The sequence below is a fragment of the Calidris pugnax genome, unplaced genomic scaffold, assembly GCF_001431845.1.
Source record: "Calidris pugnax isolate Ruff unplaced genomic scaffold, ASM143184v1 scaffold20, whole genome shotgun sequence".
NCBI classification, from domain to species: domain Eukaryota; kingdom Metazoa; phylum Chordata; class Aves; order Charadriiformes; family Scolopacidae; genus Calidris; species Calidris pugnax.
The window spans coordinates 23,013,123-23,027,906 of record NW_015094510.1 but is presented as its reverse complement, the minus strand read 5'-3'; the positions used below and the strand labels follow the sequence as shown (position 1 = coordinate 23,027,906).

Below are 14,784 nucleotides of genomic sequence, written 5' to 3'. Positions count from 1 at the left end.
TGAGTGCTGGGACTAAAGTACTACCCAGGAACATCAGAATCTTCCTACCCAGGAAAATTCTCTCCTAAGTAGATTGATACGTGCCACTAGTACTTTAGTACTAGTAGGAAATGGACATCATCTGTATCTTCTTTCTGGTTGTTCTAACTTTTGGGCAACCACTAGTGAGTGATCCCAGGGGCCATTCTGTCAGCTGAGGCCGTTGGAATGTAGATGTGTCCTTGGCAAAAACTCTGTTGATGCTTTGTGTTACTTTGACAGCTCTACAATGCCTGGGAGTTGTTGCAGTGTGGAGGACTACTCTGTTGGGCAGCAAGGGGGAGAAGTGGCCCTTAGACCTCTATTGATCCATCTCCCTGGATGATAAGACAACGTATGACTGCCAGACAAATACCTGAAGTAAAACTGTGGTCCTGTTTTACTTCATGTCTTTTTTGCTTAATACAGAGGGTAGCATTTTTCCTAAAGCACTCATCCTAAGTCAAACTTGGCTTGCATTGAAGACAACACTTCAGTTCCCCTCATTGCGATCAAATACATTCTTACAAATTCTTACATTCTTACAAATACAATTCTTACAAATTCAGCCTTGGTTAACAGATCATTTCAGTCAATTTACTGAACATGGGGTTTTAAAAAAATCTGTTGTGTAGATATAGCTGCTTATTTTCTCTCCCAAAATGAACCTGCTGAGAGGAATTTAAATGTTTTATTTATATATAATATGTTCTTCTTAATTTGTGTCAGGTAGGGCTTCCAGAAGCACTATATGTACTTGCTTGCCTTCAAGTGTACCTCAGATGTTAAGAACAAACCCTTTCTAAAACTAATTGATAGACTTCAGTAATTATACAATAAAATCAGGTTACTCTGATCTGATCTGTTAGAAATCATGATCTGTGTGTCTAGGAGAAGCTTAGAGCAGGTAGGGAAGCAAACATTTCCCCAGTATATAGTCCAACTGCCTCAGCTCCTCAGGGTACAGCAAAAGACACTTCTGCAGAGGGTTCATGATATTGGATGCTTCTCATCACCGTGATCAAACTCATACGCTGAATGAGGAAAGGTTGTAGGGAAGATTTGTTTATGAAAGACCTTTGACAATTCAGCTCCAAGGTGTGCCAAAAGATGTCCCTTTCAGAAGCTGGATACACAGTGGTGTCTTGGGCCCATTTTAAAATGTCTGCGTAGTCCAGGTACCTTTGACAAGATTCCAACAGCATTATGTTACCCTTTCTGACAAGCATTATGATTGATCATCCTCATTCTATACCTTATGGGGCTTTAATTAGCCAGCTATACAAATGAGCTCAGCTAGCCAAGCAGCTGTACAATCCGCCAGTGATAGGCAAAGCTACCACCAACATACAGTGAAATTCATTTATGTAATGAAATGCTCGTCTTGCCTGATAGAGTTGTAGAATTTCACAAGATCCCAAATAAAATGTGTTATGTGATTCCAAAGTGTGGCGTAGCCAGCAAGTTGTCTGCAACTCCCGCTAACAAGTACAGAAATTTTACTTTGTGGTGAAATTATCATCTTGCCCAATGAAGCTTGTAATACTTCAGTAGGGAGCAGCATGTAACTCCACTCAAGTAAGAAATCCATTTAGCTGGATCCTAAAATGTGTATTTTAATTGGTGTGGTTAGATGAATAAGTTAGTATTGACACAAAGAACTGCATCAGCAGAAGGCTATATTTCTACTATCTATTATGTATGAAGGACACTAAAGATGGGTCATTGCCACAAAAAGTAGTCTAGAATCATCAAAACCAGTAAAACATGTAAAGGAAGGACCTTCCATCCCATGTGAATATACAAAATTAGATTATCAGCTTTGTTTGTTTATACCAAGTTAATTACAGAAGTGTCATAAAACTTGACTGTCTCTTCAACATTGTTACATATTGGCAGCCTTTGAGTTTGATCCACACAAATCAGTGCAGAAATATGAAATGTTGCTCTTTTTGCCTTTTTTCCGATGAAGAATTGTAGATATTTATGATGGAAGAACAAAATTAAGGATAAATATTTATTCAAGGAAATATAACTTTTATCTGACTAGCTTAAGTCAATATATTCCTCTTCCCAACTTTTTTCATTTTCATCAGCATTACAAACAGCTGACTCCTCAAATATGGTTTGATTAATGGATATGGGGTTAATTTGGTTCAAATTGCAACCTGGCTAAAAGTAAAACTAGAGCCAAATTGTCAGAACAAGATGAGGAATATACAATTGAGTTAGCAAGACATGACAAGTTATTACCTGTCAGCAGAGCCCCATGTCTTGTCCATGGTCATGCTCTAATGTCAAAGGGAAAACACCTCAACTTCTCTTAAATCTACTTTTTGTGGGTGAGGCTAAGCTGAATGGTGCTGTGAGCACACACAGCTGTCTGTGTGGCCAGGTCTGAGAGGCCAAAACCATCCTACAGCAGGTGTCGTGGGAGAAAGGTGCTTGGTATTAGGACTGGAGGGTATGGGGAGAAGGATGGACACGCAGCTATCTCTTACAGATGTAAGTGGTAGTGTACAAAAGCCATGACTGCTCACATAGCTGTCATTGGTCACCAGTGATGGCTCCAAATTCCCTCTGTGGTAATAAACAGGCAGTCTCATAGTTTGCCATCTGCAGTGCAGAGACCCAAAGCCATGTAACGCTCAGAGAGCTGGCTCCTGTTCTGATAGATGCCTCAAATTTGGGTCCTTATTTTGGTAAAAGTTATTAGGCTCAAAATTCAGGTTTCTGTTTTGAATGCTAAGACTACAGAATAAGCAGCCTTTTTAAAGGCATGTAGGGGTGCACAAACCTCGTCTAAAATAAATATGTTAAGGAATGTTATTGCTAAAACACTTTTGTCTGAGCTGAAACAATGCTATGGGAAAAAATACTTTGAGGTAAGTTAGCCAAGTTTAAGCATTGTGTGAACATCAATCCTTATGCTTCTTATTGTTCTGGGCAGAAAAGAAATGTGTCACCAGGTTGTCCCTGATCCATTGCACATTTGGCCTTGTGTGTCGTGCAATACAAGGCACTGGCTCTCATCATAAGCAAAAAAATCAAATTAGCCAGATAATTATCTCGTCTACTATCATAAAATTGTAATAGTGTGGTAACCCCTATGGACTAATGATCACACTGTACCACTTGGTCAATAGCATTGCTTCAGCTGCAGCTGCAGAGCTGTACCTTCAACTGCAAAACATGATATTGAAATATACTGTGTTGGACTTTAAAACAGTAGCCCTCAAAATAGTGAAATGAAAAGCTCAGGTGGCAGGCTGTGTGTCTTGTAATCAATCTATAAAAATTAATTACCCCTTTACAGGTAAAAAACAGAAACAAAGAGTGGACCTTAATTAAAGGATGGGCACATGTTCTAATTTAGTGAAAAGTGTGTCTAGTTTAGGTACTTTCCTTATCAGATCATTACCCATGCCAGTCACTTTAAGTTTTATTTTGTGCTTGGGAATAATACGTCCCAATGTTTTGCAGGTGAAAAAAGCCATGCCAGCCTAATTTGTCATCAGGTTTTCCTGCTGGCCTTCTCAGTTTGTCTCTGTTATTCCCTTGCTGTGTGAGTTTGGAAAGCAGCTCAACTCCTTCCTTATTCGTAAAGCTTATTGAATTCTGAGACTAGAAAGTGCTTTACAAATGCTAAGTGGGCTCCCGGCTGCAACAACCGGACACCTTCATTGTCACTAAACTTGGTGTCAAGTAGTGTCTGAGGATCTTTAAGATGGAAAGGCCTTGCTGTTACACTGGGTAAATGTTTGTCCACCATGCCAGCACGTTCCCAGTGTCTCGCTGTGATTACAGCTGTGGTGGGGAGCTCACAGCTCTGTGCCGTGCCCGCCCAGCGAATGCTTGACCTGCTATGAGGAGCTGGAAACTCACTCCATTTCAAAAGGCTTCACATCGCAGCCCACGAGACAGGGAGCTGCAGAAACAGCTGAACTCATGCCTTATTGCTCTTTTGGGGTCTGTTTCTGAGCAAAACAGGGACCCATGGGTGTTGTCAGCCAAGTTATTTTTCTAGAAAGAATGCAAGTTCTCCAGCCAAAGGAGATTTTATTGCTCTTGAGTGCAGACAGGGAAATCTGTGGCTGTGGGACTGCAGAACACAGCCCTTCCTATCACTGTCTCCTGTCGGATCAAGACCTGCCATACAACATGGCTTAATTAATTTCCCTTGAAATACTGAATTCCCTCCACCCATGCTCCTGCTGGCTTTACAGTCATATGTAATATCATGCCATATTTCCATCCTTTTTTATAAATTCTGTAAACAATTCCAGAAAAGGAGCACATATAAGAGACTCAAACTTCTAGTGACACATATAAGACAGCCTCCCTCTTCCGAGGGCAAGGAGCCCCTGAAGTGAGCTACTGCAAGGGAGGGCCAGATGGTGAAGAGCACGGTGGCAGATGTGGGGAGAGGGTGGCTCAAGCCATCTGGGAGCCAGTGGGATTTTGGTCATGGTTTTCTTTGAACACGCAACCTACAATATGTTGCTGGCCCTGACTTCGCGTGTCTTTACTGGCATAACAGTGTAGGGGATGAGTGGGTGCAGCTGGGACTCTCCAAAGTAATTGCAAGTCTTCAAACACCTTTTCTTCTTCCCTGTATGTTTCTCACAAGCAGAAGAGTGGATTCCTTGGGGCTCCTAGAAAGAAGATGATAAAAGTGAGGCTGAAGGCCTTTAGCTCCAGCGGATCGTTAGTAGTCTGTTAAATACTCTACTGCAAAGTCAGCAGTGCTGCTCCTCATAGAGCACAGAGTCTGCAAAAATACAGGGCATTTTATGTAGGAGCACCCAAATGACTTACCAGGTGCTTCAAAGGCAAGCAAGGAGTCTCCCCTGGTTTAGATTAAAAGCAGAAGTAGAGGAGTAGGAGGGAAGAGGTACAATACAACAGGGGATGTGATCACCTAGAAACTGTTCACACACTGCACATCAGGTGTTTCTGTACAGGCTTTTACTGAAAAATAAGAACTGGTGTTCTGGGAGGGCAGATGCTACTGACTCACCCGCTGCAGATAATAGTGGAAGGCATTATCTCATGATGAAGTGACAGGTACCATCTGATGAATAATCTGATTTTCCTCCAAAGGTGAATTGCCCCTTTATCTTTTCCTCTTAGGTAATGATGAATATGCATTTACCTGGATCTTAAATTTCATTTCTTCTTTGAATGCTGTTTGAAAAGTGGAATCCAGCACCATGTGTAGCAAAGTGGAGCTCATCTTGCCCTGCTCCTGGGGAACTAGACGTTGCCTCAGTGATATCCATGGAAGCAGCAAACGTGCTTTTTGGGGCGTATTATAAGTACATGTGTTGTTGTGCCCCTCGGACTCTTTCTGAACTCCATCTCTGAATGAACAGCAAAGTGGGAGATGCTTTCTCCTACGCTAAACATCGACCTTATCTCAGCAAATCCCGGATGTATTGATATTGCTATCGTGGTGAGTTGACCTTGGCTGTCTGCCAGACACCCATCCAGGTGCTCTCTCACTACCCCTCCTCAATAGGATAGGGAAGAAAATAAAATGAAAAAGCTCATGAGTAGAGTTAAAGACAGGGACTTCACCAAGCAATTACTGTCACAGACAAAACAGACTTGACTTGAGGAAAATTATTAAATATACTTCCAATTAAAATAGAGTTGAATGGTGAGAAACAAAGACAGAAAAACCAAAACAGCTTTCCCCACATGCCTTTTTCCCAGGCTGAACTTAATTTCTTCCTTCCTAACTTCCCTACCTCCTCCATCCCCCCTCCCACTGAGCAGTGCAGGGGGGCATGAGGAATGGGAGTTGCAGTCAGTCCATAATAGTTCTTCTCTGCTGCTCACACTTTTCCCTGCTCCAAGATGGGTCCTTCCCAACGGGCTTCAGTCCCTCAGGATAAACCTGCTCCCGCATGGGTTCCTCTCCAGGGGCCACAGCTCCAACCAGGACCCTGCTCCTGCAAGGGTTCTCCACAGGCTGCAGCTTACTTCAAGTCATGTTCATCTGCCCCAGTGCAGCTCCTTCACCATGGTCCTCTCTGCAAGCTGCAGGGAAATGCCTTCTTCACCATGGTCTTCTCCATGGCTGCAGGGAGCACCTCATCCCCCTCTTCCTTCTCTGCCCCTTGTGCTCTCAGGCACCCAGTAAAGCCATGGAGCTTGTCCCCCTGAGTCCATTTCCTATTTTAAGATCAAAAGCTGACCCACTTTTTTTTTCTCTTTTTTTTTTTTTTGTTATCCTGGAGGAGTTTGTCCAGCCATGGCACAAGGTGCACAGCCAGCTCTCTCCTGGCACCAGGCATTTCTCAGTTAGGAGACCTGACAAGGCCGTGTTTGTCAGCTTTCCCACCCACTCATTTCTGTAATTAGAAATGAGTGTAATTCTGTAATTAGCAGACCTCTTATGCTGTGTTTTAGACAGTGGAAGTGTTTTTAGCCAGAGGCACTTCATCTTCAATACCTGGAAAAGCTCTTTAACTTCTTTTTTAATCCAAGGTATGTAGCTCCTGTGGACACCTCATTCTTCAATGAGGGATTTGCGTCCTTTTGGCCAGATTTGTGAGTTAAAATGCTCTCCATATAGTTCATTTCACAGTAAAGAATAAGGGCGTTTCATTAAAAAGCACTTGAAGGGCATTTCTCTGCAAATAATAGGAATAATTTCCTCTTCAAGGTTAGTGTTTCTACAATTGAAACTTTGAAACAACTAGCTGAGGAAAGAAAAAAATTTCTGGAAGTGATGCTACCCAAACTGACTGAGTGAGCGCTGATCTGAGGCCACTTCAGGAGTGACTTCAGAAGCACGATGCAGATGGACTGAGGTGGACAAACATTCTGTGACATCCCCCTGGCAGCTGGTAGCAATGTCCTCGTGCACAGCTGCAGGGGAGAGCAGGCCAGGATGGGGACACATGCTCTGCTGACCTGACTTTACCAAGTCAGCAGTGTTTTGTCAGCAGATAATTTGGCACGTAATCTAAAATGTTTGTTACACAGGTGAAAAATCTGTGTAGTTTGGATATAAAACACCGACCTGATGTGCTGAGGGGTTGTTATGTGCACAGTGGTGTAAAGATGACAAATGCTTCAGGTTTCCCTGATCTGGCATAATGTACAGTAGACTGTTTTGTTTGAATTTTTAATGTGGCTTATTATTTGAACAAAGGTCAAATGTGTTTGTAGAAGTCCAAGCATACTGCAGATATGCTCCTTAAATTAAGACCTATATGCAAGCAACCTTAAAGATACAGCAAAACTTAACACTGATTTGTCAGAGCCGAAAAGTATATCCTTACTTTATCTGAAAAGAGGATTTTCTTTTCCAACCTGCATTTTTTTCCCAGCGGATTTTCAGTAAGAAAGGCAAAAAAAATCTCTCCTTTACTTGCACATACTTAAGAGGCCTAAATCTTAAAAATGCTGGAGACCTGGACACGCCAATTATTAAAATAATGTTATCATTTTCCTGCAGGCAGTAACTAAATATTATTGTATTGTATCTTTTTAAAATAATGGAAATAAAAACTATAACCCTTTTCTGAAATCCTGTGTATTCCTTGCCACTATCTCCACTCATTTTTTCAAACAAAATGTTCATCCTTTTACAAATGTTCCGGTCCGCACATGCGGTAATCTTTTGCTCCTCTTTAGCTTTCTACTCAATAGATAAAGAGCACACTCCAACTTTGCGTTTTTCAAATGTTAAGAAAAGATTGATTTCCTTCTATCTGCAAGGAGCCTCGGATGTCATTATTCCCTAGATGGCAAATGCAGGAGGAAACCAAACACATTAGAGGTTTTGAAAGAGGTCAATATGAACTGGAAACCTTCACAATCTAAGTTTCATTATGAGAATGTGATTGAAGTGGATGTGAGAGTTAAGACAGATTTGTTGTTGTTGTTGGTTTGTTGTTGAAGAAAAGATTGATTTCCTTCTATCTGCAAGGAGCCTCGGATGTCATTATTCCCTAGATGGCAAATGCAGGAGGAAACCAAACACATTAGAGGTTTTGAAAGAGGTCAATATGAACTGGAAACCTTCACAATCTAAGTTTCATTATGAGAATGTGATTGAAGTGGATGTGAGAGTTAAGACAGATTTGTTGTTGTTGTTGGTTTTCATCTTATTATTCAAATGTCTGAGTGTGGTCTGCCAGACTGTTTGTGGGAAATCCCTCCTGGGTAGAAGAATTTGGTGCCTTGCACCACTGAGCCCTACTATTCCCCCTTACTCTGAAAACCAGCAACTCCCAGGTGTTAGGGTGAGTGTGTGGGGTGGCTCCTGTAGCAGCTACAAATACAAAAGTGACTTGACCACCCAGATATTTAGAAATTCCTTGATTTCTTTATGAGCCTTGCAGCCAGATACAATTATGGAGCTAGCCCAAAAGCAGGTGTTAAGTTCCTGTTGGAGTCAGACCAACAGCTGCCAAGACTTAGCATTTAAGTAGGTTGCTGGGAACTCTTTACTTCAACATAACCATTTGTGTTGGAGAAAGTCCATGTAACTTAGTTGCAACGAGAATATGTCTTTGTAGATTATAATTGCTGATACAAGCTCAGTCTCTATGCTACAGTTCACATACATTTTTTATGAACTTATAATTAGAGCGATTTTTGTCTCCTGCAGGTTCCAGCTTTGGAAACGAAGAGCAAACCGCTCCTAAGGCGTCCGCACCTTCTAAAGACATCCCCAAAGGGGGGAGCAAGAGCACGACACAGGTATCGAGCACCATAGCGACTCCACGCAGGAGCTTACTTCCAGCACCAAAAACTGCCACAGCACCTGCTGGTAAGTGCTCCAAACTTGTGTACTTGAAACACCATCGGCATTAGGCCAAGAAATGCAGAAACCTTATTATGATGCTATTTTACTGCTTACTTGATTAATATTCGTGCCATTCTTGGGCATGTTGCCAACGTGCTGATTTGAACTCTATTTGCTATAGTGTCTTTGAAACACAGGCAACAACACAGCTATAAATCTCATTTTGTGAACTATGTCCGGAGTTGAAGGCATTTAGTGTTCCTAACTACACATGCCAGAGATTTAGTGTATATATTATTGGTTCTCACCAAACAGCTTTTTGAAAATGTTGCATTGCTTTAGAGACCAAAGCATTCCTTTGAGCAGATAATTCATTGCTAGTTACACTGGCAGAGATGAGAATACTGCCCTTTCAATTTAAGCAATTTGTGATGTTTTCACTCAGAGAGGGAGAAAGGGGTAAGTAAATAAATCAAAAAAAACCTACTCTTTTTCCCAATTGTTTCCTTACCTAAGCCCTCCTTCAGCTCAATCCAGCCATTTCTCAAATCACCCAATGATCATTCATAACATCCCATACAGGAAAATTTACAGTTTTCTGCCAAATGTGTTTTTTGTTGAAAAACGTGTGCATCTCTCCACTGTCTCCTGCTCACACTTGTTTCATGCTGCCCCTTCCCCAGCCTGGCACTTGGACATGGTGTATGAATTCCAGGTTCCCCTTGACAAGATGTAGGGGTGTATCTTTTTGGGCAGAACTCACCACTTCTGAGAGAGTGAGGAGTAGTTCATGCTGCCCTTGAGGGCTGCTAACATTGGCCCATCTGCCGGCCTGCTCAGTGGGGAGAGATGAGGATGCTTGGTGTGGTGAACATCTATTACACACTCAGTGCTGGCAATGTCTAGACTCAAGTTGGGGTGTAGATGGATGAGTTAGGGCTGTTCATTGTGACTTGCAAGCAGGGTCAATATGATTATTGGTCATAATTATAAAATAAGTTTAAAAGCATGGGTGTAAACACCCTCTCCCTGGTTACAGATGACATCTCTGCATCCCAGGTGGCTTCAAGCACTTTCCTGCCCACTAGTGGACAATGTTCCCCAACCCTGTTCCAGCTACTGTTCGTCCCATTGCCTTTCTGTCTAATGTGGCCTCAGCACTTACCTTTCTGCACTGTGATGGTCCCTGGACGTTCATTGGCCAAGATCTGAGAGTCCCCTGAGAAGTCCCTGAGAGTCCCCTCATGAAAGGTTTGGAAGTTCCAGAGGCCCCAGCTGATAGTGCTGTAACCACAGCAAGCTCTTGCACACCACAGTCTCTATGTGTGGCCATGTTCATTCCTGCTTCCTCATGCTCCAGGAGATCTTCCAAGCCCATCAAGGGAAAGGAACATTAGCGATCATTTAAAAGTAACTGTCATTTTTAAAGCCATAATTGGAGGAACTTACTGGCGAGAAGCCTGTGCCTGAGCTGGTTGTTGAACTCTTGTGGTTACCAGGTCAATATTGCATCTTCTAATGTGGAGGGGAAGGAAGAATATGATTTCAAGACTTATATTCCTGGAAAGCACTTCATAGATGGCTACAAGAGCAGGGTGCATGAGGTGTAACATACTATTTTAGTGAGTGAAACACACTCCACTGTGGTTTTGTGACAGTAGTGAAATATGAATGTATTTGACTCAGTACCTGGATTTGTTTCACAGATGATCTGACACAGTCTCCAAAGCCAGCATGTTTTTCAGAGAGCTTTTCTATTGCTACTAGTTAGCTTGAACCTTGGAGCTGCAAGAACCTGGATATACCTGAATCTTTCTTTACTCCTGCAGTTTTCATGGCTCTACATATTTTCTCATAGAAACAACCCCTCATTCCACTTGCATGAATCTTCCCTTGCTTTTTCAGTGACTTATTTTTTTCCCCGTTTCTATTGTTCCCTATCTCCTCAGATTCTCCCTTAGGTTTAATTTTTAAATGCTTTTCTACTTCTGTCCCTAAAATATTGTACTTTTATATCTGCCTGTTTAGAGAGCACGTTATGCAGAAAGACAAATCAGACTTTTTACACTCAACATTTTCCTTTAAATACAGAGTTTGGATAGGCCACTTCATGGTATATGTACAGAATAGCAAGGATTAAAAGAAGACAGAGCTTCAATAACAGTATAGAAAGCCCATCAAGTCCCGATTAGATTTAATAGTTTAGATTCCAAAATAAAGACTTTTGTGTAGGTCACCAGCCTTATCCAGTCTGTCTCTTATTCAACGGTGTTTCATCTCTGTATAAGTCCCACTGGGTTTGATAAGCTGTGAAGAAAAAATCAGTATAAAACATAAGACAAAGACTTCATGTGTTACTGGTTGTGGTTACTTGGTTTCAAGATAGATTAACCTGGTGTGGTGGGTTGACCCTGACTGGCTGCCAGATGCCCAGCAAGCTGTTCTATTTCTCCCCCTCCTCACCTGGATGGGGCAGAGAAAATACAACAAAAGGCTGGTAGGACGAGATAAGGACAGGAAAAGATCACTCACCGATTACCATCATGGACAGAACAGACTCAACTCGGGGAAAATTAATTTATTACCAATCAAATAAGGATAGGGTAATTAAACCTTCCACCCACCTCTCCCTTCTTCCCAGGCTCAACTTCACTCACGATTTTCTCTACCTCCTCCCTGAAGTGGCACAGAGGGGCAGGAAATGGAGATTGTGGTCGGTTCATCACACATTGTCTTTGCTGCTCTTTCTCCTCACCTTTCCCCTGCTCCAGCATGGGTTCTCACCCAAAGGAGATAGTCCTCCACAGACTTCTCCAATGTGAGTCCTTCCCACAGGGTCACGTGTCCTGCCAGCAAACTTGCTCCAGCATGAGCTTCTCTCTCCACGGGTCACAGGTCCTGCCAAGAGCCTGCTCCAGCACAGGTTTCCCATGGGGTCACAGCCTCCTTTGGGCAGCCACCTGCTCCAGCGTGGTGTCCTCCATGTGCTGCAGGTGGATATCTGCTCCACTGCAAACCTCCAGGGGCTGCAGGGGGACATCCTGTCTCATTACTGTCTTCACCACAGGCTGCAGGGGAATCTCTGCTTTGGCACCTGAAGAACCTCCTCCCCCTGCCCCACCACTGACCTTGGTGTCTGCAGAGCTGTTTCTCTCACATATTCTCAATCCTCTGTCCCAGCTGCTGTTGCACATCAGTTTTTTTCTCCTTCTTTAATATTTTATCACAGAGGCTCTACCACCATCACTGATTGGCTCAGCTTTGGAGGGTGGCAGGTCCGTTTTGGAGCCAGCTGGCATGGGCTCTATTGGACATGGGGGGAAGCTTTTGGCATCTTGTCACAGAAGCCAGTGGCTGGGAGAATCTGGCAGGGAAGATGAAGCTGAAACCGTTTGCCTTATGTAGTCTAGCTAAGTGAAAGTCAAGGACAGTCCAGCACAGTCAGGAATGACTGTCTCTTACTGTCAGAAAACTGTTTACTTCCATCATCTGCACTCACTACTGGGGTGAATCAATCTATCAACAGAATAAATGGATAAATATACCAATTATTTAGTTTCCTTTTCAAGTATTCTTCCTTTTTTTTTTTTTTTTTCCCTTTTCTTTTGAGCTTCCTTTCCTCTCTTCTGATCTCTAGCTAGACTATGTCCTTTCAGGCTACAGGAGATTTGATTAGTATCAGATTTGCCCCGAGATATCTCCAGCAAAGCAACTTTTCTTTTCCAGCTAGTGGCATTGGCATGATAAGCTTTAAAGGACTATTTCAAGTTTCTGTAGAGGAACTTTTCTGGCCTCTGGCGTTCTTTTGTCACAGGCAAGAAGACTGTTAGAAATTCTGAGTCTTCTACTTGTGCAGTCTCACACGAGTGAGTCCTTGCCATGAAGGGTTCAGTATTAGGGCACTGCAATGAGCTGGAACCGTGATGCTTGATATGCAATCATGCTAATGTGGACATGCAAAATCTAGCGTAGACAGAACTAATTGAATGGTTCAGGCTGTCACCTCTGAGTTTGCACAGGTTCCAAATCTCAGACGCACACAGGAGAGCAGAAATTACAACTTCATGAGAAACAATATTTATCAAACAGTAGCTTTTCAAAAAAAAGATGATGTTTGCAATCACATCAGGGCATAAACACTGAAGAGGAAAAGAATTACTGGGGCTGGTGGAAAGCTAAAGCTGACTTTTAATTAGGGGTTTTAATTTATGAAATTATTTAATCTATGAAATGAAAGACTAATTTTTTGCTGAGTTTTATTACCTCTGGAGACAAAGTTGAAAAATAAAAGTCAATACAGAATTTGTATCATTATGAGAAATTCTCCTATTTTTTTTTCTTCCCAAACAACCAACCTTCATTTGCTCATTGTCCTGAGGTTGTCAGTAGATGTTTTCTATGTCTTTCGTCAGTCTCAGTGTAGCGTCCTTCAGAGCATATGATTTGTTACTGTCTTTGCATGACCCTCCAGTAACCTGGGGCATGCCTGCTTCCATGGGGACACACAAATGGAATCTCCTTTGCCCGCGCTTCAACTTGGGAAGCCACAAAGAGCTGTTGATGCCACTCTGTGTCTGAATTAATGGCCCTAGTGGAGACAGGGCAGCAGAGCTTCTGAATTGGATTTTCTTCCCTCAGGGCTGTGTAGAGTGTGGTGTTCAGTCCTTGTGTCTGCGGGTGAATAGGTCCGTACTGGTGTGCCCTGTGCAGGCGGTGCAGTGCTCAGGCTGGTACTGGAGAGCAGTCAGTTTTGTTCTTCCCATTGCAAGGCCATTAGTCTGACTCTGGGGTCATTTCCTAAGCTTTGTTGCAGCCAGGAAGCTGTCAGTGTGCTGAACAGGAGGTGGGTTTCAATCCAGCAGCCCACCATGGCCTTTCCATGCCAGGGATGTGATGGGGATAGTCCATATGTTTGATTATGCAAGCCATGGTAGCAGAGAGCCAGGATGGATACTGCTGGAACGTGTTAGATCCATCACTACCGGAAAACAGTTGAAATTACTCTTTGCCATTCTGGAGGTCAGGGGCTCCAATCACCTGCCCAGCCTCCTACCAGCAAGTCATCACTGTTTGTACCAGTGAAGACTGGTTGTAGCAGTGTGTGGATCCCATTGCCACCACCCCACTGAATTTATAGTCCAGTCTTGATAGGGAAACTCAGTCAGGTGAGGTAAAACTTGCCTGTTTTGTTCTGGAAGGAAGCTAAACATGTAAAGTTGGGGTACCTGGCTGTTCTATGCAGTCGAACACAGATCCTGAACAGGGACAGCTGGCAAGTTTGGAAAGTTGCTGTTATTACACACAACTGACAGAGGCAAAAAACCCAATGTTAGTCCAAAGCTCTGGTTTACTTTTTATATGAGCCAAGGTAACAGCAAATGTATCTGCCAATAATGATTTCTTTTTTATTAAAAGTGTTATTGTTCCTCACAATGCTGAGTATCTGATGGAAGCAAAGGCTGAAGTAAATCAAAGCAAAGATAAAGACAAGGGTTTTTAGCAGGTCTAATCCTGCTTCTTGCAACAATATATGAATGCTGTCTGTAGATCCCAATATGATAGGGAGCCCTATAGAATGTAAAATCTTCTGTTTAAGTATCTTTTCAACAGTTTTTCACATCTTTCAAATGATGAAACCCAAACCCATCTTTTTAAAATTGAACTCTTTATTAAATGAGAAAGAAGATGCTACAGATCAAATGAAGCAAGCGGAGAAAGGTCAGTGAAGTGTTCGTATTGCTTTGAGCTTTCTGATCCCAGGCAAACAAATGCATCTAACAAAAGCCCTTTAAAATGTCATATTTTAAATCTGGCAGAGAAAGTGCAAGGTTGTGCTGAAAAGGCCAGTCTCCAAAAGGGTGTCCTGCAGCAGATAGAGGATGGAAAGGTTGAAAGTCTGTGAGTAGAGGTGCTGTAGAAGGTCTGTTTAGGCTTAGGGTACCAGTCTGTGCTGAGCAAGTCTGGATTATTGGTGGACATCACAGGGAAGGAGATGGAGA

At 42.6% G+C, this 14,784-nt stretch overlaps 1 protein-coding gene across 1 annotated transcript in view; it reads left to right on the top strand.

Annotated features, from left to right (window-relative positions):
• The window catches only part of MTUS2 (microtubule associated tumor suppressor candidate 2), a 351,323-nt gene that overhangs the window by 267,089 nt on the left and 69,450 nt on the right, over nt 1-14,784 (top strand). Inside the window, exon 6 of the mRNA XM_014966124.1 lies at nt 8,648-8,809. Coding sequence (XP_014821610.1) covers nt 8,648-8,809 — 162 coding nt within the window. The remainder of the gene's footprint in view (nt 1-8,647; nt 8,810-14,784) is intronic.